At 41.6% G+C, this 27,350-nt stretch overlaps 5 protein-coding genes across 5 annotated transcripts; 3 read left to right on the top strand and 2 right to left on the bottom strand.

Moving 5' to 3' along the window:
- Positions 1-541: 541 nt before the first annotated feature.
- Positions 542-6,623, top strand: Fer1 (48 related 1). Its single transcript, XM_020962805.2, has 5 exons — positions 542-1,380; positions 1,963-2,355; positions 2,522-2,687; positions 3,154-3,298; positions 6,169-6,623. The coding sequence occupies exons 2-5, from the start codon at positions 2,165-2,167 to the stop codon at positions 6,420-6,422; spliced, it is 756 nt and encodes a 251-aa protein (XP_020818464.2). The 5' UTR covers positions 542-1,380; positions 1,963-2,164; the 3' UTR covers positions 6,423-6,623.
- Positions 6,624-7,815: 1,192 nt separating this feature from the next.
- LOC110191784 (GPN-loop GTPase 3) lies at positions 7,816-14,113 on the top strand. The gene is made up of 3 exons (XM_020962733.2): positions 7,816-8,071; positions 8,133-8,791; positions 13,888-14,113. The coding sequence occupies exons 1-3, from the start codon at positions 8,027-8,029 to the stop codon at positions 14,036-14,038; spliced, it is 855 nt and encodes a 284-aa protein (XP_020818392.1). The 5' UTR covers positions 7,816-8,026; the 3' UTR covers positions 14,039-14,113.
- On the bottom strand, positions 8,917-14,124 carry gfzf (GST-containing FLYWCH zinc-finger protein). The gene is made up of 4 exons (XM_020962731.2): positions 13,011-14,124; positions 10,640-12,615; positions 9,936-10,083; positions 8,917-9,876 (listed from the first exon to the last, which is right to left on the bottom strand). Exons 1-4 carry the CDS (start codon positions 13,473-13,475, stop codon positions 9,316-9,318), a joined length of 3,150 nt encoding a protein of 1,049 aa, XP_020818390.2. The 5' UTR covers positions 13,476-14,124; the 3' UTR covers positions 8,917-9,315.
- A 10-nt stretch (positions 14,125-14,134) lies between these two features.
- Sas-4 (spindle assembly abnormal 4) lies at positions 14,135-17,139 on the top strand. The gene is made up of 2 exons (XM_020962650.2): positions 14,135-16,147; positions 16,212-17,139. Exons 1-2 carry the CDS (start codon positions 14,264-14,266, stop codon positions 17,091-17,093), a joined length of 2,766 nt encoding a protein of 921 aa, XP_020818309.2. The 5' UTR covers positions 14,135-14,263; the 3' UTR covers positions 17,094-17,139.
- Positions 16,878-18,024, bottom strand: MAGE (necdin, MAGE family member). The gene is made up of 2 exons (XM_020962649.2): positions 17,165-18,024; positions 16,878-17,110 (listed from the first exon to the last, which is right to left on the bottom strand). Exon 1 carries the CDS (start codon positions 17,889-17,891, stop codon positions 17,193-17,195), a length of 699 nt encoding a protein of 232 aa, XP_020818308.1. The 5' UTR covers positions 17,892-18,024; the 3' UTR covers positions 16,878-17,110; positions 17,165-17,192.
- Positions 18,025-27,350: the final 9,326 nt, after the last annotated feature.

The raw sequence follows: 27,350 nt of genomic DNA, 5'->3' as shown, positions 1-27,350 counted from the left end.
CGGCACAGGATAGGACGGGCACGGGAAAAAGGACAACAAACAAACAGAGTTCGGGTAAGGAACAAGACAAGGATGAACTCGGCAACGCATCAGGGGTGGCCAGGAGAGATGGGTTACACTGAAATAAAATAGAAAATAACATCCAATGGAATTTAAATAAAATAATAATACATACTTATAATGCATTCTTAAACTTAAAATAATTTCGACGGACGAAGCCAAGTCTGAATAAAGTAAATATCAATCTATTCAAAATTAAATATAATATAGTTTCAAATATAGAACAAAAATATATTTTTAACTGCATCATATTTTGACACCCCTGTCATTTGTGAGCCCCGTAAAATATGCAGTGAATACTGCAAACGCCTCTTAATGGAGTTGTTTTCGAAAATAAAAAAGGGAAGCAGCAGGAAGAGGAGGAGGAGGAAATCCTAGACAGTGCAAATATTTGAATTAGTCCTTTGCTAATGCTTAAAAATTATGCTGGTTGACAAATTCCGCTGGGCCGCAAACTATTCTGTTCGTTTTTTAAAACCATATTTGCTGAGCTCGTCTCGGTTGCAACAAATCATTAATTAGACTTAGAAGTGCTACGAGGTAATCCCCATAGTTCGGAGTTGGTTATTCTGGCACATCATGGTGGAACTTGTGCAGCTGACGACGACTGAACCCCTTTAATAGATGCTTCTGATGCTGCAGCTCCTCCAGCTTCTGCCCCTGGGGCGAAACACTTGTCTCTGCGCCAAACATCAACACCTTCCATTGTCAAGCACTTGGGCAATAATTCCGCTTAAACAGATAAACGGGCGACCGAATCAAAAAACAATTCAATGTCTGTTTGCAGAGCATGGCCCGAAACATTGAATTTAACCCTCCCCGGCCTTTGGGAGGTAAACTTAATAAGCTTATGGCACCCCGAAAATGCAACCCTGTCTGGCCAAAAACTTTCAACCGAACGTGTTCCGATTGGTCGGAGCTTAAGCTCCGCCCCGTTGGCTATACCTTTTGATGTGGCGCCGCCATTGAAAGATACGATACATGCATATCCACCCCTCGCTGCGCTCCTCTTATCAGACTGTGTGTCCTGCTGAATTTCCAGGACCAAGCCCAGGCATTCGCTTCCCGGCGGTCTCAGAGTTCGCAACGAAACGCGCTTCGATGACAGTGTTCGCGTTACCTTTCGATCTATAGGGATTATTTGGGGTGATATATACCAAGTCCTTCCATTAGGTCGTGTGAGTGTGTGGATATATATTTAGTGATTAGGTGGTGATGTGCAATTGGAACAATTTCCCAGAAATTGATAGATTATAATATTTGTTGTTGGATTTAACACTAGTCAGGGGATTATTTATTGGATATCCCACAGTGATTGAGGTGAGTTTAAAAGTCAATCTATCAACCCAAATCAAAGGTTTAAAGAAAATCTAGTTTAATCTAGAAAAAAAAGAATGACAACTTTTTGTTATTTTTTAAGGTGCTTGAAATTTGTATTTCTTAAAGGAGGGGTTTATTTGTATTACCTATATCCTTTGCTACAAGACTTTAACGACTTTAAAATAATTCTATGTTTGTTTTCATGCTTTTAATCCATAGTTTTCATTAAATTTCGATCAAAATTTAAATTGCATACAACATTTAAATACAATATGTGTTTTATAGTCACATTTCTAGCTTAATGTTTAAAGAAAAGTAAAAGTTACAATCTTTTAAAACTGTTTACATTAAAGTTAATTTTTAAAGCCAATATTTTATTATCACCTTCCTTGTTTAACGATTCCTTCATAAATAACTTGTATATCCATGTAAATGCCCTTTTTCACATCTATTAGCTTCTAAACTATATCTTATCTAATCGAAATAATGTTGGACATATTTATTATCAATATCAGAACAACAAAAAGGTGATAAGACCAGGAAATAACCCCTGTTTTATATATGTACTAAATCCACTTGCAGATAGAGACCAGAGTTAAAGACCGGAGACACGCGTTGCACTTGTCCGACTTTGTGTCCCCTTCTCGATAATATTGTGGCACGTGCTGGTCACGCGTCGGCAATTGGCGGATCGGAAGTATTAGCTTAACCGTTATGTACTTAACGGGCAATTAAATCGGCAAACAAAAAAAAGAGCAACAGATTTCCGAGATCGCCTGACACAATGTTTTCCATGGACAACTTTGACTTGGAGGCCACAATGGCGCGACACTTCTTTGAGGGATCGCAGGCCACCAACGCCTCCACCTCCAGTTCCGAGTACTTTTTTGGAGACGAGCACAGCTCGGAGAGCGACGACGAGGACGATGCCTACAGCAGTGGCTTCAACAGTGACCAGGAGAACAATGAGAAGACGTAAGACAGGACGTACTGGGGTTGTCAAAAATAAATAAAACCACACAAAATATATATTATAGAGTTATCTTTTTCCGAAAAAGATATGAAAATGTTGTGATATTTGACAACCCCAGTTTGTAGCCAGGACTCGCCCATTAATCGTCTCCAGCTTTTCCCTATTTAGCCGGCGGAGCCACAAGCCCCGGCGCTTGAAGTGCGCTTCCCAAATGGCCCAACAACGGCAGGCGGCCAATCTCCGGGAGCGCCGTCGGATGCAGAGCATCAACGAGGCCTTTGAAGGCCTCCGCACCCATATTCCCACGCTGCCCTACGAGAAGCGATTGAGTAAGGTGAGTATCTATAAATATTATAGGATTTAATTTAAGAATTTTAATTAGGAGAGGAAGTTCTTTAAAAGGATCTATTGGAATATATGTACATTTCACTATACTGTTTTCATTTTTTATAAAATTATAAAATCTTCCTTTCGTTACCGGATATTTAAGAAGATAGCTTCAAACCATCACATTGGACCGACGAATATAGGTAGTTTGAGTTGTCTGGTGATAAAGATACATATTCACTTAACACAGTTCTACAAAATTGTGGGCAGAAAATAAAAGTTATCATAAAACAAACATTATTATAAGCCATATATTTACTTAAAGCAATTATTACTAGGATTCATTACAATATACATATTTCACCTTTAAATTCCTTCAACAATTTACTATGCAATACATCAGGAAGTTTTAAGTAACCCATCCTTTTCCTAATAGTCCTGTTTAATACCCCTTTAATTAATTTCCTTCACAGGTCGATACCCTCAAATTGGCCATTAGCTACATAACCTTCCTCAGCGAGATGGTAAAGAAGGACAAAAATGGCAACGAGCCCGGTTTGAGCTTGCAGCGCAATTACCAAAAGGAGCCGCCCAAGAAAATCATCCTCAAGGATCGCAGTAAGTTGTCAATCAATCAATCAATTTCTCTGCATAATAACCTAACCAAACGTGGGAGGAAGGACGGTCAACAGCGGGTCCGGTACACATTTAATAACATAATTCGACCGAGGCCACTGGCCTTATTCAAAGGTTATCTGCCAAGGGTATGGTTTTGTTTCGATCGGGACCACACGGGGGATGCTCGACTGCATCCTGGCCAGAGTTGGATGGGTATTCAGTGGCTGCCTGAGTGTAACTAATTAGAATTTTCACACTTCTGGCTCGGGGTTTTCGGTTCGCATTGCGGGCTTTGCGTGACTGCCAGTCAAGGAAATTGTTTTGCTCATTGCCATCGCATCGATCACTGAGGATGCGGATATGGATGTGGATGTGGCATGGCTGGGTTTTCACTAGTTTCACCCGGGATACAATGAGCATGGATTAGGGGTTTCCGTGTGCGCCAGCCAACTCATAAAAGTTGCTTTGGTCACGGTTTTTTGGTTAATAATTTTCCTATTCAAAATGTATGACACTGCAGCCTGCAAAGGATCTTCGGAGAGCATCTGCATAACTAATAGCCCGGCACTTGGAACACTAAAAGGGGTGTCGGTTTTGGGGAGAAGCAAGGGGTGTCCTTTATTATTGAGTGTTATGTATAGTCCTTACAAAATGGCATTGGTTTTTTTTATATATACATACATTTTTTTATTCATGTGTGTCAAAACACAAATTTGAACTGGTTAAAGTTGAGTTCGAACTGGTTTTTTGTTGTGTAGAAGTCACTTCAGTGGACTGAATTATAAGGGAATTTATAGCTTTGGGAATTGGTTTTATAAAAAAAATATATATAACTATGTTTAGAAACAAATATAATTTGTAGGGTGTCATTGGTTATTTTAATTAAATCATTTTTCTAACCAGCTCTAACCAGAATATGGGGAAGGCTAATTATAAATTGGTATTTTTATGTAAAATAGATTAGATTTATATTACGAATTTGGTCCTTTTTTATATTATGGAACAAGTTTAAAAGTAGAAGTAAAAACCTACAAAAATCTTTTAAGCTGTAGAAGCAGTTTCTTTGGTAATAGATATTTCTTTATTCATTTAAATTACTCTTTTTATTCTTTCATTTTATTAATCCTTCATACAGTTTTTACATTAATGTAAGATATTATTAATTATATTTTTAATTCATTAATTTTCTATATAGAATAAAATCAAATAGATTTGATTTATAGTTGTCCTCCTTCTATACTTTTCGATTTGCTACCGACAAAATGAACATGCAAGCTCTGATGTGAAATTAGTTTCTAGCTGATAAAGGTCCCACATGCATACACCTTGCACGGGTAACCACCTCCACCTCCTCCTCTACCACATCCACAGATACAGATACAAAAAGCGGGGGAGTGAACAAAATAGTAACAATAACAGGAACAACAAAAGCCCAATCGACATAATCATAGCGTGGGAAATTCGTTACACTCCGGCAGATGGCTGCCGTCGTAGTCGTCGTCGCCGCTTAAAGGCCAAATGGAAGGCGAGCGGTTAAGGGGAGAAGTGCGGGGAGCTGGCCATGTTGATGGCAAAAGCGTTTTCATGCTTAACTGGCATTAAAAATGTTGCAGCAAAAACAAAAATAACACCGAACCCAATGCATGCTCGCATACTGAAAAAAATCGCACAAACTTTGCTCCAGGGTGAGAAGAAGAGCTCCCATTTAAATGGGTGCAAAGATGGACAAGGGACTGGGGCTCCTGGCACGCGCCTGGCATATGTTCACACCGAACTTGTCGAGATCCGGAGGCTGGGCGGGAACGGGAGCGGAAACGGAAACAGGGACGGGGTCGCATATTTGAGAAACACCCGCATGAGGCACTCGAAAACTGCGAGAGCTACAAATTGCCCGACTTGGGTGCGAATGGTGGGATGTGGTTTCTGATTGGATGTGGCACACAAGGACGATGGGCGGAGGACATGGATTTCGGTCTGGGCTTTGGTTTCGGCTCTGTTTGTCCAAGGCAAATGACGAGCGCGCAGCGGGGTGGCAGCTGCAACAACAAGCCGGGGCATCCGCAACCCCTCATGGATGAAGGCGAACCCTTTTCCATATTTGTTTGCCCTGGCTCGATGATGGCCCTATAATGTGGCTGCTAATGGCATTTGCTCAGTTTTTGGCAACAATTTTAATTGTTTGGGCGGCGCTTGACTCCTGTCCGGGAATCATTATCCTTCGGAGAATCTTTTTAAAATCTAAAAACGTCCAAGTTATTAGTTTGCCAGATTTTTAGTTCACTTTATGCTTTATAATAGTAATATAGTAGTTAATAAGATTTGTTAATATAAATTTGAGGCCAGAAATTGATTCTTATTGATCAGAAGAACATCAATTTTGAAAAACTGAACGGAAACAAATTTCGTAAAGCCCAAATCGGTTTTTATAAAACTCCTAACTAACCCAAAAATGCATTATTTTAATTCGGAAAGCTTTCCAATGTTAATTTTTATCAGGTTAATAGATCTGCATACTGAAGTTAAAATTTTAAAAAATTCAAATTTGTATAGATTTTTGAAAATTTTAACGATGTAACCCCTTATACAATTTTGAAAATTAAAAAAAAAATAAATTCCTACCGGACATAGCTAGATCAACTCAGCAGATGATGCTGATCAAGAATATATATGGTTTATAGGGTCGGATATAACTCCTTCATATAATTAGAAGCTTCTGACTCAAATTATAATACCCTGCAAGGACATTTTTTGAATAAAAGATTATGGGCTCGATTTAAGTTAGTTTTAGATATAATTTTAATATTTTATGTCTTTCATGTTGCTCAGTGTTTACCCATCGTTATTTAATCCTTGCTATCTTCTCCTTGCAGCTGGCGGCGTGGCACACTCGTTGTCCTGGTATCGCAAGGGCGATCGCTATCCGGGCAGCAAGCTCTACGCCCGCACCTGGACTCCGGAGGATCCTCGTGGCCCCCTCTCCCAGCCCCAGCCGCTGTACAACAACAGCAACTCGAATCAGAACCAAAACAGCAACCAGAGCAGCGATGAGTTCAGCGGTAGCGCCGATATGTCCGATCCAGGAGCCACGTCCAGCATCTTTGGTGGCAGCAGCAATGGAATGTGAGGAGGATTCAGAGAGATAGAGATTCAAGGGAAATCCAACTAGTCAAGCTTTGCTAGTCACGGCATCTAACACATATTATTAACCAACTTAATAATTATATGACGAAAACATGTTCTGTGGTATTTAATTGCTCTAAGTTCGCTAATATCTAAATGTTATACTTAGTGGTTTAGTTTAAATCGAATAAACATTTCAAACACATCTACCCTGGCCACGTCTAATTGCAGTTCAAGCGCCGAGGGCAAAGGAGTAATTCGAGGATAAATTATATAGTTATCAGCACGGGTCTGTATCGAACACCTGGTCCTGGTTGTCCTCGTGGCCCGTACTCTACACCCTCCCATTGTCGATATCATTAAAAAAAAGAGGGACAAAGGGGCGAACAGACAAATATCATAAGGGACAAGTGCAGTTCATGTTTTTTTCCCCGCTTTGGGGGAGGGTGTGCACTCGAAAAATAATAAATTAATTCTCGAAAATATTATTACTTCACTTACCCTGAAATATATATATGAAAACTATTATTATTCTCTGTTATCACTTAATTTTTGTAAGTGCATGGCTATGGGTGTGCGGTACAAACTAGAAAATTATTTCCGGTCTTTGGACATGCATGCCCACACCTCACCGGGAATATTTCATTTAAAATAACGAAAAATTATTATTTTTTAAGCGTTTTTATTTGGCAGAGTGAGCGTGCCATTTAAAACATCATTATGACTGTCAATCGATGGTCTCAATGGACAGCTGTTGTCCTCGCGCCGCGTTTGGCTGAGCAATTCAGATGTTTATCTGCAATTAGGATTAGCCCCCGGCAGGGGTGTTTCCCTGATGACGTGATTGAGCACTGAGATTGTGCGGCCAGCGAGTTGATCTATCAATTCGATCGTATGTAAATTAATGCCTTCTGTTTAAGTCGCTCTTGCGGTCAAAGATTTAATTAACTGCCGACGGCGAAAGCTGCGGGGAGATTATCAAAATCTGATAACAGACGACCGGGGGTGATGTGGCGATTATGCTGGACAGTAAAAACTATATTAAAATGTATGTTTTATGTATAAGGTGCTGTTTAGAAAGTTACGGCATGGCAAATCCTGAAGTATTTAAAATATATATTTATTTGTTGTGTAAACTACAATGATCTTGAATCAAAGGTGCCCTTTAAACATCCAATAAGTCATTCGAGTTTAACAATTACCTTTCCTTCCTAGTGACTCTATGAAGAAAAAAATCAAAAGTACAGCATAAAAACCATCACATGTCCTTTAATTTATATTTAAAACCCTTTAATCAATCGTTATGAGCTTTCATCTTTTATTTTCAAATGTTCAAACTTGGCGGCTTTGATAATGTCAAAAAATGGTCACACTTAAAACGATAAAGACATGGCGCAGGGAGACCCCTATTTTGCTCGTTCTCCGAAAAAGCAACGATTTTGCTGATCAATAATATATATTTTTTAAGATTGAAAGCTTTCTACTACCAAAAAAATGTATTCATCTGATTCCGATAGTCCAAATACAATCGATAGCGCTTCATCGCTGTAATCGGAGACAGCACGTTTAAGTTTGTTTTGGTTTGGAAGCTGTGCTAATTTATGCGACATGCGGTACGCGCAGATAATTGTAGGACCTGCGGGCAGTGGCAAGGTATGTCCAGTGATATTGACATTGTTAGCGGCGCCTTTAATCTAATCTAAATCCCTTCCAGTCCACCTACTGCAGCTACATGCAGCAATACGCCATGGACAGCAAGCGTAATATCCAAGTTGTGAATCTCGACCCGGCGGCAGAACACTTCGACTACAGTCCGATGGTGGATATACGAGAGTTAATACACCTGGACGATGCCATGGAGGATGAGGAGCTGCAATATGGACCAAACGGGGGCCTCATCTTTTGCCTGGAGTTCCTCATCGAGAACCAGGACTGGCTGAAGGCGCAGCTCTGCGGCGGCGAGGACGAGATGATGCTCGGTGAACCGGACGACGACTATATTCTATTCGACATGCCCGGCCAGATCGAGCTGTTTACGCACCTGAAGATGGGCAAGCAGCTGGTGGAGCTGCTAGAGACTTGGAACTTTCGCACCTGCGTGGTATTCTGCCTGGACTCGCAGTTCATGGTGGACGGGGCCAAGTTCATATCGGGCACAATGGCCGCCCTCAGTGTGATGGCCAACATGGAGAAGCCGCACGTTAATGTGCTGACCAAAGTGGATCTGCTAGGCGCCGAAGCGCGGAAACACCTGGAGGCGTACTTGGAGCCGGATTCCCACAATCTGATAAACGAACTAACCATTGGCACAAGTTTTGGGGAAAAGTACAGAAAGCTCACCGAGGCGATTGGATCAATGATCGAGGATTTCAGGTAAGTAGATAAGACTCAATTTTTAGCTTTGGGATTATCTTAATACAAATAATGAATCAAACAAGTATGGGTATCTCAGTATCTCGTGGATCTTACCTTAAAGCACAGATAAAGAAGTCAATCAATTTACCTATTTTTTATATACATCCTTTTTAATAATGGTGTAAGAATACAAGATACAATTTTATTTGCTACAATCATAACCAAAGCGTTTGGCGTACAAAATCTATTATTTTTCGGACTAAAGAGATAGTTGGTGTTCTTTTAAAGATATCATCTTTAATAAGGGATAAGCAATCTTATGTATTACAAGGTTTTAATTCAATATCTCGGTTTAGCGGGGAAAATCAGTTAAAATAGAAAATTAGTTTGAATAAGTTGTAGTCACATTTGTTAATGCGCAGAACAGAATGTTATTTATATAAAAGATATATATATATATTCAATATTTTGCAATATTTAAAGATAAGAAAAACATATTACACTTCCTTGCCAAAGAGGCCCTTAGACTACCTATGCTTGGTTTAGGCTTTAGCCTTGCGCGTCGGATGGAATGGATGTTCCATTTCTGACAAATCTGGGGGATTCTCTTCAAACGCACTGATCTCCTGCATGCCACTGTTTGCAATCTCCCATAGCTGCGGGAATTCCTCCTTGAAGGTGGCGTACCAACGCGCTACCAACGGATACTGAGTCAGGTCGAAATGAATGGCCTCCAAGCATAGTGTGGCCGAGACAAGCGCAAAATCGGCAATTGTAACATTATCGCCAGCCGCGTATTTGGTTCCCAATCGCTGCAAATAGGTCTCAAAGACCTCAAGTGCATTCTGGACTTTCCTCAGCGTCATTGGCGTGCGTTCGTAGTCGAAAAAGATAGGTGCCATGCTGTGGGACGAAATGGGGGCGTAGTAGAATCCCATGTTGAAGCACAATCGCTGGTTGATTACCGCCCTTAAGTTGGCATCCTGCGGATATAGAGACGAGTCCGGCGCATACTTATCGCACAGATATTGCATAATGGCAATGCTCTCCGACAAAAAGAAGCCATCGTCGTCCAGCACTGGAATTTCCTTTTGCGGATTCATCTGGAAAGTTTCGTTATTAGATTAGATTTATCATTTCTCTTTAGTAGTTCTGCTCTTACCTTGGCATATTCGTCAGTGCGATGCTCCAAGGCACAGAAGTCCACATTGATTAGCTGATATTGGATTTCCAAGGCCTTAAGGGTCATGCGAACGGCCAGGGAGGGCGGCCCATCGGAGACAGCGTACAGTTTCATGGTGTAAATGGGTCTGTAGTGGACAACAAAATAAGCATTAGCTTTGCTATAGACTCGCGTCCGACCGGTTTTCCGATCGTCACTAGCACAAAAAGTGAAAGCAACTTGTGCCCCTAGAAATCAGTCGAATTTGTCTATTTTTGGTTTCATTTTTTTTGTAGCTATTTTCAATGCATGTATATTCGTATTTATATACGTATGGTGTCGACGAATTTTGTGAATATGAAATCTTATTAAACCCACAAAATATGTGTAGTACGCTCGCACAGCTCTCAAGTAATACTAACACGAGCTTTACCAAGTTCCCAGACTAGTTGCAGGTGTTCATTTTAATAACAATTCAAACCAGTTTCTTGAAAAACTAGCTAAGCATCAGACAAATAACCCAATATAAATATTATTTCAAGGTTCACTTGAACTTTTAACGAAATGTGATTATAAAAAAAGAAGAACTATAAGGATACTAATTTAAATACATTTAAAACCCTTCAGAGATTAGCTTCGTTTGAGAAAATGACCAGGGAAATCCCTTCTCTAAGCCTAGTTTAAATTCTTATTGGTACACATACTCAACGGTCCCGTAGCCATCCATTTCATCGGTCGCCTCCTCGACGACTTCAATAATGGCATCTGTGTTGTCCACCTCCATGTATTGGTGATCTCCCTCCATGCGCAGCATTTCCCCACCCTGCTCGTGAATCGGGTCGTCTTCATCCTCCTCGATGACAACATCCTCATCTTCGTCGTGCTGGTCATGCTTGGCAGATGCCAAGCTGCTGTTGTGACTCCCACCGGCTCCGGCAGTGCCTGGTACTCGTGGCTTCTTGTGTACGACTATGTCACTGCTGATGTTAGAGACATTTAGACGCTCAATGGCCAAGTCGCCGTACTCCTGTTGAATCTGATCCAGGGACTTGCCTATAAAGTGGAGCGGCCTGAACTTTAACTTCTTGTTGTTCTTCTTATTGATCTCGTTGAACAAGCGTCGTTTGATATCATCTTCACTGAACGGATGGCTGTGACTGTTGTACACTCGTAGCACACGAATGGAGCCATCCTTCTGGGTGGCCGTCGAGATGCGACTCTTGCAGTTGATCTCTGGGTCTCGACTCTTTATGCACACCCAATAGTTGCGCGAAATTACACCTCGATTCTTGGCATGGTAGATGTAACCATCAACGCAGAGCAGCTCGTGACCCTTGGCCGACCGAAGAGTACAGATCTTGGTGAGATCCATGTCCGGCTGGGCGCTCTTCGTCGGCTCAACGACATCTCGCCTGCGTCGAATGTTTGTAATCTCGGGCTGGCGTACCTTTGGCGTTGACGAAAATGCCCCTCGGGATTGCGTGCCGAGCCCATGAAGCGCGTCGGGAAGTATCTCGATCTTGGCGCTTATGTTGTCGGCGTCATCTTTGAGATACTGCACAATCATTTTGGCCTTGGAATCTGGTTCCATTTTGATGGCTCCATCAATGCTGATCACTTTCTTCATGACAACGCTGTTTCCCGACTCCTGGAGTTGATCGTAACTGCCATCAACGCTATGGTCTGGCTCAAAGGTCTCTCCACCCTGACTAGCGGATCCTTCGTCGCTCTCGAATTCAGCATCATCACCAATGTCACTTTTGGCCAGCTTGTGCTGCTGTTCGGGCGAAATATCCTGATCCAGCTTTGCCTGCTGCTTGAGGCGACGGGCCACCTCCTTGATGTCTGGCCTGTGTGTATGCTCTCCGTTGATTCGGATTACTACAGGTCCGTTCTCGACCGGATCGAGGGTGACGCGCACATGGCAAGTGTTGGTCTTGTCACGTCGATTGATGCAAGTGAAGAACATGTGACCATTCGACCTGCTCTGGGAATCAAAGTGAAATAGATACTTATTCAGACACAAAACCTTACGACCCTTTGCCGATGGCAGAAAGGTAAACTTGGTCAAGTCAGACTCAGTGAGGGGATTGTAGCCTGGCGGCGGCAAATAGTTGGCAATCACATCATGGGCCGCTGGCCACTTGCTGTTGGGTTCATGCTTGTGCGCAACAATTGAAGACTCGTCCACCTCGCCTTCATGTATTTCGCCTTCTTCATGGATTTCGCCACTTTGATCTTCCTCCGTGCTCACGTAAACATCGTAGTTGTCCTCGCACTCTTCGATTATAATCGACTCACAATCCTCATTGCGTTGGGTAGAGTCCAATGTGCTTTCCGGATCAAAATATTCTAGATTGGGACACTCAGCCAGCACGTCCGAGGTTTGCTCGTCCTCCACTAGGACGATTTGATGCTTGGCAAACATGTGCATCAGCTTGACGGCCGAATAGTGCGGATGTATGTGGGCATCGGACTCGATGGCGTGCAGTCGATGAGCGCCCGCCAGAGTTGCCTCCGTGCAGATCTTGGCCGTGCACTCAATATCCCGCATGCGGACACATGTCCATCGATAGATGTCGCCCTTGTACGACTTCCCAGCCAAATAGTAAAGGTGCCCGTCGATACAGACCATCACGCGGCCATCGCGTCGTCGAAGCATATACACGCGGTCCTTGTCCTGGTAAAAGAAGTTTTCTGAGTATACGTTTTGCATTTGTTTGGTTTTAAATTTAAGGATAAATAACGGTAGAAATATGTTATTCTAAAAATCGAGTTAAGCTGTAACGCTAGGGGGAATTCTATCAAGAATCATGATCATAATTCTTTGATTCAAATTTTGTTCCATGTTTTCCCATAGTTTTAGTGTAACAATTTCTTCCTTCTCCACATTATTATATAAATGTGGCCAAGCTCTTACGCTAAAAAGAATCTGTATCTAAATTATAGGCTTTCATAAAGGCTGATTCATGAAAATGAATTCTTTGTAAAAAGTAATTCCCAAAAATACCCAAAACGATAGGATTTAAGGGGCATAAAAGACCATACACCGGCTGACACAGGGGTCGTATGTACCTCAAAGTCCAGTTGAAAAGAGGACTCCAAAGCGGAGGTGTCAATGCCGCCTAAGATAAACTCCGGCGGGTTCATGCCGGCGTTGGCCCGCTCGTACTGGCGCGCCCGCTTTGGCTGCGTGGTACTGTAGGCATCGTTCTTCTTCATAACAGCCAGCCGCTTGCGTTGGGACACCTTGTTCACTTCATGGTCACTGCATCGCGGATGGATGTGCGCCAGGGCGACGTCGACGACGACGTGGCGCGTCTTGTCCATCGGATTAGGCAGCAGTGTGCAGATGCGCGACTTGCAGGGGGTGGACTTGTCCTTACGCCGGTTGCACAGCCAGCGGTAGGTGTTGTTTTTGCCAATTCGATCGAAGTGGTACAGATAGTCGTCCACGCAGAGCATGTCCACGCCCTTGGCGGAACGCACTACGGAGACCTTGGAGAGGTCCATGCCGTGCTCCTCGACCGGGGTTTCCATTTTTTGAATTCCTTTGGTGTTTACCAGAAAAGTGTTTTGTATCGTAAATTAGGCGATTTTTGTGTGTGATGCCTGGGATTTGTTGGTTGGGATTTTTTGGTGGTTTTTCATCAGCTCACTATTCGCGCGCTTTTGGCAAAAACCGGAATCCTTGCATATGTAATGAATTTATGCAGTTAGATGCACTAATTAGGGTTTATTTTTAGTTTTTTCGGCTTTATTTAATTGCACAAGCACATTTTCTTTTTGCGACGCGTCGAAAAATGCTTTTGTGTGTGAGATGCCAGGGCTGACGATTACGTGATGGCGTGGGGGTTGCCACTTGTCAACCTTTAGTTATGTGTCATATATTTTTTTTTACAATTATTAATGAATTAATTTGTATTAATTTTGTGTAATTTCTTATTTTCAGTTTGGTGCGCTTCTTTCCACTGGACTCTCAGGATGAGGAGAGCATGGGTGATCTTTTGCTGCAAATCGACAATGTTCTGCAGTTTGGTGAGGATGCCGACGTGCAAGTTCGTGACTTTGATGAACCAGAGGAGGGCGAACGGGATGAATAAAATATATAATTATTAATTTTAAGGCGTGGCGTATATTGCTTTAAATGTAAATAAAAAATAAGATTGATTAAATTACCAAATTGTCTTCATGCCGGTAGTGAGCCTCCAGCCCTGGTCGCAGTACGGCGACGTTGTGCAACACTGTTTTCATACTTTTAAATTCCTATATGCGTACAGCGTCTACCAAAACATTGACTTTAATAAGCAATTAAATGTGAAATTAGCATGCAGGAAGCTGACGCCAGTCCCAGTGGAATGTCCGCTAGCCAGGAGACCATCTCGAAGCGTCTGGCGGCGCTGAATCTTTGGCAGGAGGAGCAGAAGCGGATGCTGGCCGAGCGGCAGAACAATCAGCGCGTCTTGCTCGGATTAGAGCAGCGGGATATGTACAAAATGCTGGGTCTGCTGCACAAAGAGGTGGAAAGCAGGGACACCAGCGTGCTGGAGGGCTCGTGGGACGACGATCCCTCTATTCAGATGCCACGCCTTGCGGACTACGAGCAGCAGGAGGAGGAGGAACAGGACTTGCAGAAAAACATGGCCAGTCCCCAGCCTGCCAAGCCCAAGCGTCCTTTCCTGCGTCGTGGTGAGGGTCTGAAGCAGCGCTTTAAAATTAATCCTGACCAACTACGTCTTGACAACCTGCCCCGTTACAAGTACGCAAATTCTCATCCCCAGTTTCGGGTGCCACAGGTAAAGAAGAGCATCCTCAAGAAGGGACCGCCTCCACATCCAGCAGCAGCTCCTGTCGCTGCTCCTGCTCCTCTTAAGCCACCAGCCAAAGTTGATCTCAACGAGCAACGATTCCAACAGGTGCTAATCAGCTCTAAGAACGTCTGTAGTTCTACTCCGGATCTTAAGTCTTCTTATGCATCCTCCACATCTGCCTCCAGCATCTCGCCAAGAGTTCGTTTTGTAGAGCAGAAGAGCAAGGGAGGACATGCGGATGACGAGGCTTCCTCAGAGGCCAGTCCCTTGACGGGTGTGTGCTGGGCCAAGGTGCTGGATACCCAAAATATAAAGCCCGTACCCCTAATTCAAAGGCGCTCTGCTCAAATTCGAGTAGAGGACGATAGCAACGTAAGCATCTTCGAGCTGTTGGAGCAAAAGGCTAGCGAGGGGAACATCGACATGAATTCGAGCTGCATACGCACATTCATGGCGCGGAAGGAACACCGGCGAAACCTTGCTGATGACACAGACCAAATTGTGGTCACACAGCAGGTGCAGCAAATGCGATTGCAGCCGCAGGTAGACCAGGTACTGATCCACGAGTTAGATGACGAGGACGAGGCGGAGGAGGACGGAAACGAGGAGCCATCCAGTGATCAGACTCTAACTCATTCCATGACGCCCATTCAGGTGGGCAAGACGCAAGTACGAGTGCGGTTTTCTGACTCTAATGACACCCACGAGTACTCCGATGCCACCAGCCTAAACGATGGCTCCAATATCCAGCTGTTTGAGCAGTTCAAGTCCGCTCTCTTCCAGGCTTTGGAGCAAAAGAAGAAAGCGACTAGTCCGGGACAGCAGCAGGAGGAGCCACTCACTGAGGAGCTGCAGGAGAAGGCCAATCTCGTCCGCATCCGGCTCGAGGAACTAGAGACTGAGATAGCAGCTTTTAAGGAGCAAAACACCCAACTAATGCGCTTGAAGCAGCAGCATGAGCTGGATAAGGCAAAATGTGCCCAGGATCACATGGAGGCCATGGAACGCGTTCACGATGAGAAGATCCAGGCAGAGATATACCTGCATGACGAGCGCATGAAGATCGAGGAGGAGCGACGCAAGTTTGAACAGCAGATGCGTCTTCAAAAGAGCAATGCCAATACCAAGGAGAAGAAGGAGATTGCCGCCTTGAAGCAGGAGGTGGAGGCACTGCAGCTGCAGCTGAAACAGAAGGATCAGACCCATGTGTCGGCTCAGGCAAGGCTTCGTGCTCAGCTGCGGGCCACAGAGAAGGAACAGCACAACTACAGGGACGAGATCGAGCTGCTGCGCAGGGAGAACAAGCGACTGGAGCAGGAGCTGGTCAAGATAGGCCGCGAGAACAACAGCAAAATGCTGCAAGAGATCAATAGAAACATTGCAAGGCTAGCGCCCAAGGTGGTGCGTACACATCCTCTACCTTAGCATCTGTTATCCAAAAATAAACTATAGATTCTCGTTTCAGTTTCCTTCCACTTCCACTTCCCAACCCCTTGATGAGAACGGACGTCGGACGCAGTCTCTTGATGGCACTGCGCCAGGTCGTAAGCCGGCCTCAAAGCAGCGAGAGCAACCGTCAAAACGCCGCCAGAGCAGCGGTAGTAATTGTCAAGTAAGGAGTCGAAGTCGTTCTCTTGGCAGATCTAAAAATAAGTCGGAGGCGCTTGAAGAGGACAGTTTCGCATCCTCCAGTAGCTCTGGGGAGGTGGAAGAGGTTAAGGAACCACCAGCACCAGCTGCTGCAGAGGATTCCCCCGCTAATGCCAACTCCACCACCGACTTCAAGCGGGAGATTGTAAACGATGATGGCAGCAAGGACATTTGGTATCCGAATGGCAACCTCAAGAAGATCAGTGCCTGTGGCATGAATATACGCATGCTGTACTTTAACAAAGACATCAAGGAGACGGACATTAGAGAGGGCACTGTGAAGTATTACTATGCGGAGACTAACACCTGGCACACCTCTTACCTAGATGGTCTGGAAATACTCGAGTTCCCCAACGGGCAGACCGAGCATCGTCGCAAGGATGGTACAATTGAGGTTCATTTCCCCAACAACAGCATCAAGATAGTGGATCCCAGCCATACCGAGAAACTGGAGGAGTGGCGCTATGCGGATGGAACGCACTTGGTGCAGATGCGCAACGGGGACAAGATTCTAAATCTGCCCAATGGCCAGAAGGAGATCCACACGAAACTCAATAAGCGAAGAGAATATCCCGATGGCACGGTTAAATTGGTATATCCAGATGGCAGCCAGGAGACGCGCTATTCCAACGGACGTGTGCGGTTGAAGGACAAAGATGGCAAGCTCATAATGGACACAGACTATGCCAAGTATTAGAATAAGCATTATTTTCCCTGTGAATTAAATGTAGTCTTAAGAATAATCCACAATGCAGATTTCATTTGTACTTATGTTTATTCAAACGGGTCCCGGTCCTTACGGCTCTGGATTTTCTGACGCCTGGGCCATGGCCAGTTGATGATCAAAGTTTCTGGGGCTTTGATTCAGCAGCTTGGCAGCGAACTGCACGATCTGCTCATAGGAGATCTCCGCCTTGGCGCGCAGACCCCAAAGGAGGAAGGTTTTGGGATCATCGTAGGCGCTGAGCTGGGAACGCTCCCGCTTAAGGTACTGCTGCTTAACAAACGTTTCCTCAATAAGCTTCCGCAAATTGGCTCCGAAGTATCCGTGCTCCTCGTCCACTTTGATATTCAGCAGCTCCAGCATTCCGTACAGTTTGGTGTCCTCTATACTATTGCCGCGCAGAAAGATGTACATAAGGATAATGTAGAGCAGAGTTATCTGAGGTCGCTGTGCAGCGGTCAGTTCGTGAATGGAGACCATCGCAGTCTCCGAAGTACAGATATAACACTTGGGGGCCGTATCCAACTGTTTAAATATAATTCCGAATCGATTGGCCAGCAGTTCGGTGACCAGCTGTAGTCGTATCTTCAGCTCGCTCTTGTCGCCCGCCGCTGTGACCAATTCCTTCTCCTTTATGGGAATCTGCTCCGCGGAGTGATCAAGAATGTAGTTTAAAATGGCGCGCACTTTGTCATCCACTTCCGTAATGTCCCGGCTTGCCTGCGAAAAGTTCGCATTCTGACTTCTGGCGGCACGAGATGTGCTGGCCATTTTTGGATAACTTTATTTGAACGGTTATACCATTAAAGCAAAAATTTATATTTCTTAAAAACTGTGCTTTAATTTTTGCTGCGAAGTTGATGGTAATGTGACCAGGTGCTAGTGTAGCCAAAACATCTACCATTCGACATGAATGGTCAAAATCGCGTCGATGAGTTAGCGTCGAAATAGAACGGTGGGAAAATTTAACTTGGATCTTTAATTTTTAATTTATTTCGTAAAAAAGGCACTAATTCGAATAAAATAAAGTTTTTAAATGCTAAAAATGAATTTACTATTGTTTTTTACTGTGTTTGAAAAAAATGCATGTGAAAAATCGTGTTTTCACCGATTACTTAATATCTCGGTTAATCAAAAGCGTGCAGCAATACGCGATACTTGATACAGTGATCTAACCTTGGGGTCGGCTCCATACAAAATAATGCATACAAAATTGTAAAGCTTGCACGGTAGATAAGCTTATTAATATATTTTTTGTGAAAATTTCAATTGTTTTTAACCGTTAGATTTGGGCTGATAGCTAAGGCGCGAACTATGAAAATAGAATCAAATGGGAGCCAGCAAAGAACCACTCGCTAAACCAGGTCATGGAACCATGTTAAGAAAAATACTAAATTAAATAAAAATAGTAAATTGTTGAAACAATTGTTGTTAAGCAATAAGAAAAGTGACTGCCCAATAAATCGAAAAGCATTCAAAACAATTTGGTGGGATTTGCATCTAAATCAGGGAAAATTACCTATTTCGTTCTTTTTAGATAATTTTAGTATATACCACGGGCGCCTCCCACACCCTATCGATGAACAGTCCGCCAGAAAATATTCCTATTGACCATTTAAAAAATTGTATAAAATATGCATGCCCCATGAATGGAATTGACATTCCAAGCATTTTGGTAGATGTTTCATCAAAATCGGTTCAGCCGTTCAAGAGAAAACATCACTTTTTCGTTTATTTCCATAAATGTTCCTTCGATGAATAAAAATATCTGGCAGCACTGTCTGCCTAAAATTAAGTCAATTTGATTTAAATGCTTTTAAAAAACTTATGCAAAATGAAGATTGTCCCATAGACGGCATCGCAATTCTGAACATTTTGATCCACGTTTCGTCAAAATCCGTTCAGTCGTTCATAAGAAATCCCGACTTTTTCATTTATTTCCATTTATGTGCCAGCGAAGAATAAATATATCCCGCAGCCCTGCCTGCCTAAAAAGCAAGAAATCTTGATTTCAACTTTATGGTCAAACGTATGCAAAACGAAGACTGTCCTATAGACGGCATCGTAGTTCTGAACTTTTTGATATATGTTTCATCAAAATCCGTTCAGTCGGTAATGAGAAATACCGACTTTTTATTTATTGCAGTTTGGTACCAGGGGTGCATAGTCATGCCTCCTTAGTATATAAATTGGTAATTCAAATGTTAATTTCTCCAAAACGACTGAACGGATTTCGATGAAACATCTACCAAATTGCTTAGAATAACGATATCCTTTATTGTGCAGACTGTTAATTGTTATTTCGCAAATTTGTTTCTCAAATCTAGTGCTTCAATGTCCTTGCTTCGGAATATGATTTCAGGTCAAAAATTTGCATCGCTGTGAATAAATTATTTCCGACCCTATAAAGTATATATATTCTTGATCAGGATCAATAGCCGAGTCTATCTAGCCATGTCCAACTGTCTGTCTCTTCAATTATAAACAAACTAGACCTAGATACATACATTTACGGCAATAAATGAAAAAGTCGGTATTTCTCATTAACGACTGAACGGATTTTGCCGAAACATGGATCAAAATGTTCAGGATTGCGATCCCGTTAATGTTACGATCTTCATTTTGAAAAAGTATATTTAATAAAGTTTAAATCAAATTGACTTAATTTTAGGCAGACAGTGCTGCCAGATATTTTTATTTTTCGAAGGTACATTTATGGAAATAAATTAAAAGTGTTGTTTTCTCTTAAACGGCTGAACGGATTTTGATGAAACATTTACCAAAATGCTTGGAATGTCAATTCCATTCATGGGGCATGCATATTTTATACAATTGTTTAAATGGTCAATAAGAATATTTTCTGGCGGGCTAGTTATCGATAGGGTGTGGGAGGCGCCCCCATCGATATGAAGCCAGTGTTTGTGAATGAGATCGGAAAAAGAAAACGTTAATTTTTAGAAATCTGTGGGTTAGATTAAATAAAGATTTAATTCAAAATTATAGAATATTTTCCCTATCGTTTGAGGTACCGTGCAAGTTTGAACGCTTTCATTTAAGGGACTTAAGATTTTTGTAAAAGTTAGCGTCGATTGTCCTTGTCGGGGAGGGGCATAACATTTCGCCGTGGTATATACTAAAATAAACTAAAACGAACGAAATAGGTAACTTTCCCTGATTTAGATGAAAATCCCACCAAATTGTTGGGCAGTCACTTTTCTTAATGTTTTATTTAACAATTTGCTTTTTTATATAATTAAGGATTTTTCTTAACATGTTTCTATGGTCCGGTTCAGCGAGTGGTTCTCTGCTGGTTCCCATCTGGTTCCATTTTCATAGTTCGCGCCTTATTTTGAATTTGAAATTTAAATTTTGACTAAATATTCGTTAATCTTCCCCTAGTAAGCCTATATACCGTGCATATTTCTACGCGTTCGTAAATCGAAGTTATAAGTCTCACTATTTTGGATGCCTTATTTTGTATGGAGCCGACCCCGAGGTTAGATTACTGTTATGCGATTTGCTTTAAAACTGACAGTTTAAAAAAATTTAAACTTGATAGGGTAAAACTACGATAAATGTTTTTTGTTTTGACGTATCGGGTATGTCATTAGTCAAGATATTAAGAAATCCGTGAAAACACATTTTTTCACATACTTTTTTTTATATTCATAGGTCAAATTCTTTTAAACCCAGTAAACATTTTGTACATTTTTAAAACTTTATTTTATTCGAATTAGTGCCTTCAATACGAAATAAATTAAAAATTAAATATCCCCTTCATGTCCAATTTTCCCACCGTTTTACTTCCACGCTAACTCATAGACGCTATTTTGACGGACATGAACAATATTCACAAAATATTGTCGTTGGCAGACAGAATTTGGCTCTCTTTGCGGCGCCAACAGTCCGAAGCGACTTTTCGCCGTTTAAATTGTAGTCGTTCTGGTTTGGAGCCCTGGAACTACTGATAATACTCTGATAAGCACCCATGAAGGCCAATAAAACTGAGCTGCCAGACTTTAAGACAAGATCCATTTAGTTTAATCGATAAGTGTTTGGTATTTAAATACCAAATGTTGGCGCCATGCTTGAATTTCAAACTCTTTCAATTGCCAGGCATTGTGCTTTTGTCATTTTCGCCATTCTTTGCCACTTGATTGCCTTTCTATGGCGATTCAAGTGCAAATGGGCACTCAATGTGCTCCTTACAACGCACAAACTGGGCCAAGTGCGCCTAAAGTGGCCGTTGCATAGGGTAGATATTGATTGATTTTGTCCTGCTAACACCGACCTTTCGTTATCCTCAATCACACCTAAATTTCACTCTCAGTTTAGTGTCGGCCGTTTGACTGAATTAAATGCCTTCCAGAGCCGAAGAGTCCCGAGGTGATGTGTTTTTAATTAAAATCGCAAAAGTGCCGCGACGTGGAGCAGCAGGAAGCAAACAACTTTCAAAACTAAATGCGAATGACATGCACGGTCAACATTCCCCAGCGAGACTCAAAATAAACAGCGCCCGAGAGTCAAACAAAACGAAATGGAAATGCATTTTGTGCAGACACGCGCAGGAGTGCACTTCCAAACGCAGACACAGACGGAGTAGGAGACGCACATGAAGACGCAGACGGAGAATTGCATGGCCAAACATATTTTATTGCCTTGAAATGTGTGTTTTAGGTGATGGCTGAGGTGAAAACGAGTTACCTGCGCCTGTGCCTGCGTAAGCCGGCTAAAAAAAGTGAAGTGCTCTATCCATAAGTGATAAATGTTCAGGCGGAAGGCAGCAGACAAAAGTTGACTGGCCAGGCGGCAAGCTTTAATTGATTTGCCATTGTTCCGGCTGTAGACAAAAGCCGAGCTCGAGCCAAATCTCAGAGGTCAGGAATTTATGAGACTCTTTTGTTTGGCTTCGAAATGGATATCCGCCGATTTCTTGCAAATTTCATGGCTTTACATTTTAGAGTCTAAAACTCCAGAATTTGCATGAATGTACAGTCAGTGATGAAATCCCATTTGACTTACAAAACTATAATTAAGGGTACGGATGTTACCTGGATTCTTTTCTTATTTGTTCTCTTAACATCTTGGGTTCTCTGCACATAATAATAATTTCTGAATTTAAGAATCTGAAGTTCAAGAGTGATCGTTTTCTTGAACTTGAAGATTTCATTCTAAGTGCATACCGAAAAAGTGAAATGTATCAGGGATCGTGGAAACTGCGAGTGAATGAGTCAACAAAGCGAATTGTCAACTCTTTGACTTTGACTTTCTACACATAAACAAACAGTTTTGCTTTCAAAATAAATGCTCAATGTAACTTGGAGTTTTTCAACTCCAGTGCCAGTTCAGTCCCCGTTCCATCTTTTTTTATGGCCGGCTAATTGTAGTCAGGCTGACTCGTAGAAATGTCTTATATATAAATAAATAAATGTTTCGTAGTGTTTGCTGAAAAGAAAGTCAAGGTCTTTGCCGAGCGGCATCAGCAGCGAACTTGCTTTTCAGCTTTTTGGCGCTTCGTGGCAATAAAAAATTAGTAAATGACATGAGCATGCCATTTAGAATTTTCATGATAAACAAAAACCCATGACCAGTCAATAGAGTAACGACAACGGGTTTTTGTGCTCACCATTGGTGGCAAAAACTATTAATAAATTAATAACAGAATCTCAAGAAAAGACGGCAACAAAAAAGAAAGCTCATAAAGGAATGTGGAGAGACTTGATGCTCTGCATTATGTGGGTTTATTGGCTATTAAATGGTTTTAAATAAGTGGTATTAAAAAAAGCGAGATTTCTAAATTGTTTGGTTAAAGACTTTAAAAGTGTCAAGATTTTAAATAAACAAATTATTTATTAAAAACAGAAATAACAAAGAAAGCTATTTTAATTTTATGTATTTTAAGAACGATCTCTTTAAAAATCAAAATAATAATATGGCTAAGATATTAGCATTTATAAACAATAACTAACATATATTAACACATTTTACCTTTGTTGGTATCTTTATTTCTTGCTTATATTAATTTAAATTATTCCATTTTGAAATATTCATAAGTTCTTTTCTGAGTTTTTTGATTTATTTCGACGGAAATTATTCTGTTACAACTTCTTTTCGTGAGCTGATAACCCCGATTTCGCTTGCGCTGGAACGGAATCAAGAATCTAGCCACAATAGCCGGCTATTGTTGACTCAGTCGGGTTGCGTGCTGTTTCCCAAAAGTGGACTGCCTTCAGCGGAGTGGTTTGGCATTCTTGTTCAGCGGCAGCAGCAGCTCGTGGCCAATGTGGCTGATCTGGCTCGGGACCGGCACTTCGATTAGATTATGATTTGCGCCTCCCTCTCTCGCTCTCACTCTAAACGACCAGTTTTCTGCTAAATGTCAATGGGTTCCACAATTAAAAACTTACCTGTGTGTGTGTGTGTTTGTGTGTAAAGTTCAGTTCTAAAGCAAAAGACTGAAGCGACAAACTTGCTAGGCAGAGGTCGTTGGTAACTGCCTAATTAAGAGGTCAATTTATACACCCAGGCCATGGCCTAAAATAGAGATGTGCGGTTTTTCTTGTGGCCTCTCGACCTTTCACACTTAATAAATTTCGATGTTAACTAGAAGGCAGCAGTCAGTCCGGCAGATAATCAAATTAAACGCTTATCAGTCAGTTGGCTAAAACGGCTGCAACAATCGTCGCAATTAAAGGCAGACAAATGGGCAATGAGGCGACTTCACTTGGGGGCCAAGTTCACTCGTGCATGCCGAATCGCGCATACGCACCGTGTGACGACACAACACAGCAGGGAGGGGGTGGGCGTCTAACAAATGCTCCTCATTCGTATAAAAATAATTGATGTCTAAGCGGATCTGAAGCGAATGCTCAGTCGTAGTGGGAAAATACAGCTTATGATTACTCAATGAAGGTGCTTTCATGCATTTTAATTTGGTAATCCATTTGCAGTGGCTTAGAATTCGGTGGTTATGGGGATTTCTTGGAAAATGAATAACAAATTAATTTATAACTAGAAAGGAAGCTAACATTGGCTAGTCAACGTTTGTATATACAAACTTATAAATAAATCAAAAGCAAATTTTCGAGAAGCCAAATTGTGTATTCCCTTGCAGTTACCCATAAGATCATGGGTTTAAATGCTAAAGCCAAAGAAACACTAATCATAATTTGGAAAGCTTTTTTGTGTTGGCATTTATTAGGATACAGGTGATGCAATTGAATATACATAATTCTTATGATTAAGACTTACCGCAGTAGAGGTTAATTTCCTTCGTCATTACTTAATTCCAGTGCAGATTTATATTCTTCCTTATTCCTGGTTATCCAGATGTATTGCACAGCTTAGGCAATATTTTTGGAGTCGAAGGGAACACTACCACTATCCTCACATTAGATGTAAACAGTGGGGCGGCCGTGGACAGAATGAGGCCGGTGCAACGGCTGTGCCTGTATTTATACTCTCCAAGTGAAGAGAACAGAGAAAGTGGGAGCGAGAGAGCAAGAGATATCTCTGGGGAGCAGCAGAGAAAGAGACAGAAAGAGAGTGGGTAATATCTCAAGAAATACAGAGAGAGAGATAGACATACCGAAAAAGAGAGAGAAAGAGAGAGGCATCGAGCTAGAGACAGAGAGTTAGAGAGAGAGAGAATGCTATTCACTGCCATTACAATTTTATATTATTACAAGAACGAAAGCTAACTTCGGCACGCTGAGGTTTGTAATTCGATTATTAATAATGATAGTGATATTGTTAATAAGGAAATTTGTTGAAAACTGGAAAACTTATAATTTGGATATGGCTAAATCGATGCTGATCAAGAATATATATAACTTCTATGGCAAATAATATTCATTGCGTTGCGCTTCGGCAAATAATATAAACTAAAAATACAAAATTAGCTTAAACAATTCTTAAATTTACAACTTGTTTTATAATTTTGTGATCTTTAAAGCAGACAGCGGTTAGACATTTTTCTAAAAGTAATCCGACAGTCTTAACCAGATAAACATTAAGTTATTAGGGTACGCTTTGAAGAGATATGCATTTAAATACATTTCTTAAAAGCCTTTAAATCCTTTTGGAACAACAGGATTCCTCTCCGGCGACCACATTATTTAACATAATTTATTTACCTGACCAACATCCGTTTTTATTAATTCGCATTTGAATAATATATTCGCAGCTAAAGATTTTTGAAGGTCATTGTTTATTTATTTCTCATGCATCTTTCTGGGTCTTCAACTTGATCTTCGCCTTCGTGTGTTTTTATTACTCTCGAGATCCACAATCTCTCGTTTGACTGGCGGCCATTCTAAATGGTTTATTAATTTTTATGGCCCGTGATTCGATGACTTTGAAGTGGGCCAGCATAGATCGCAAACCCACATCACCTTAACGTTTGTACAAGCATTAAAATGTTTATTAATTATATCATAAACAGCCCTGCCGTTTTGTAAACAATTAAGCGTAAGCCCAATGTCTGCCATAAATCCCAACAAGTTGGTCAAAACTAATGGCGTTTCGGCTGACGCTTGACTGAAATGCCCATCTAATGAGTCACTTGGGGCACTCGAAAACAATCCACGGAATTCTCCACGCCAAGTAAATGCCAAATAGTTATACAGTACCCGGTGTGCCGGCTTTAGGCTAATAAAATGTCAATTAGGGATTTCTCGATTCACTCTCTTTCGGTGACGTCCGCAGGCAGCCTTGTGAAGGTCGTCGATCAACAGCTTTTTAGTAACCGTATCACATGAGGCGAAATGTGAATCACATATTCGCGAATTTTGTATGCAGCCAGCGAGATTGTCACAACAGCCTTGAGCCACCGAGCGAACACTTTGCATGGGAGAGTGCCAAAAAAACAACAATAAACCATTAATTGTTGCATAAATCTCGGACGGCTTCCTGTGTGAAAAACTTTCACATGCCATTCGCCAGAAGGCATCATATTTATTATAATTATTATTGAGCCTGGTGTCATGTTATACATGCATCAATTTAATGGTTTTTGACTCGCCAAAAAGCAGAGTGTTTGCCTAATTCGTGAGAAGATCTTCACTCCGAAGTCATGGTCATGGTCAGGTTGGGAATGGACTGATTGACTTTCCAGAGTGTCAACGACTCGGATTAAATATTGAAAGTAATTTTAATAATTTAAATGTATTTCTTAAGATTTGAAGCTGCTGTACATTCGTTTTTTTTAATGTCCTAATAATTATTCAGTTGCCAATACATTTGCTTTCAAATTATGTTTACAATTTAAGTTTGCATAAATGAATTTAGGAAGTTAAAGCTAAATACACATATTTTCATTAAATTTAACCATAAAGTCCCTTCAAGATATTATTCACATTTAAAGGGTTCCAAAAAATGTAAATTTGTTACATAAACAAAAAGAAATTACTACATAAAACATATTACCAATGAAAATAATAAAAACTGAAGCTTCTTGCTGACATAAAATATACATGTATGATTTGATAGCTCATAAATAGGACAGATAAGCTACTTATTTCATTCTTAATTTCAATTTATGATTTTTTAACAAAAGCTAGGGAATTTCTCATGAAACTCTTGAGCTTTACCGAAAGGGGCAACAATATAAATTCAGTGTCGCAAAGAATTCCCAGGGCAGGGCCTTGGGTCACATATCGGAAGCCCCTATATATATGTACGATTATTCAAAGAAATGCTTTTAAAGCCAAGTTAAATCCCGGCAGGGATTGCATATGATGTCATGTCTTCGAAATGTATTTTTTCGGTTATTTTTTGAGCTTAAGCTTGGCTTGGTCTTGTGCTTTCGGCCCGTCTTTATCGGCATCTGGCTATCGTTTCAGCCGGCGCAGCGGCCTGTTTGAACGCATTTCATTATAGTGTGTATATATATAATGTATATCTGAATATATGGTGTTTATGTGCAGGTCCCGGGAATATTATATGGCGCTGTAGTTGTCTGAGCGGTGTCTGCATTCACAACCGGTGTGGCTGTCTCGGCACCGGCTCGCCTTTTGTTTGTTTTATGTGCACGAGCCATATATACTTCATATGTATGTGGTATAGCCTCTCTCGGCCTCAGCGTGTCTGCATTTAAATGCATTTCGAGTATATATTACATTTGCTTTACTTTTACTTTCATATGCAACTGGTTGGTGGTAGGAAGTGAGGTGCCAGCACCACACCGTCTGTCGTTTCTCTCAGTGTGCGCGCAATGAAAACGGTTTGTAA

This window comes from Drosophila serrata, unplaced genomic scaffold, assembly GCF_035046125.1.
Source record: "Drosophila serrata isolate PLE 108 unplaced genomic scaffold, ASM3504612v1 contig_360, whole genome shotgun sequence".
Taxonomy (NCBI): Eukaryota; Metazoa; Arthropoda; class Insecta; order Diptera; family Drosophilidae; genus Drosophila; species Drosophila serrata.
The sequence above is the reverse complement of the archived record's forward strand: the minus strand, read 5'-3'. Positions and strand labels throughout refer to the sequence as shown.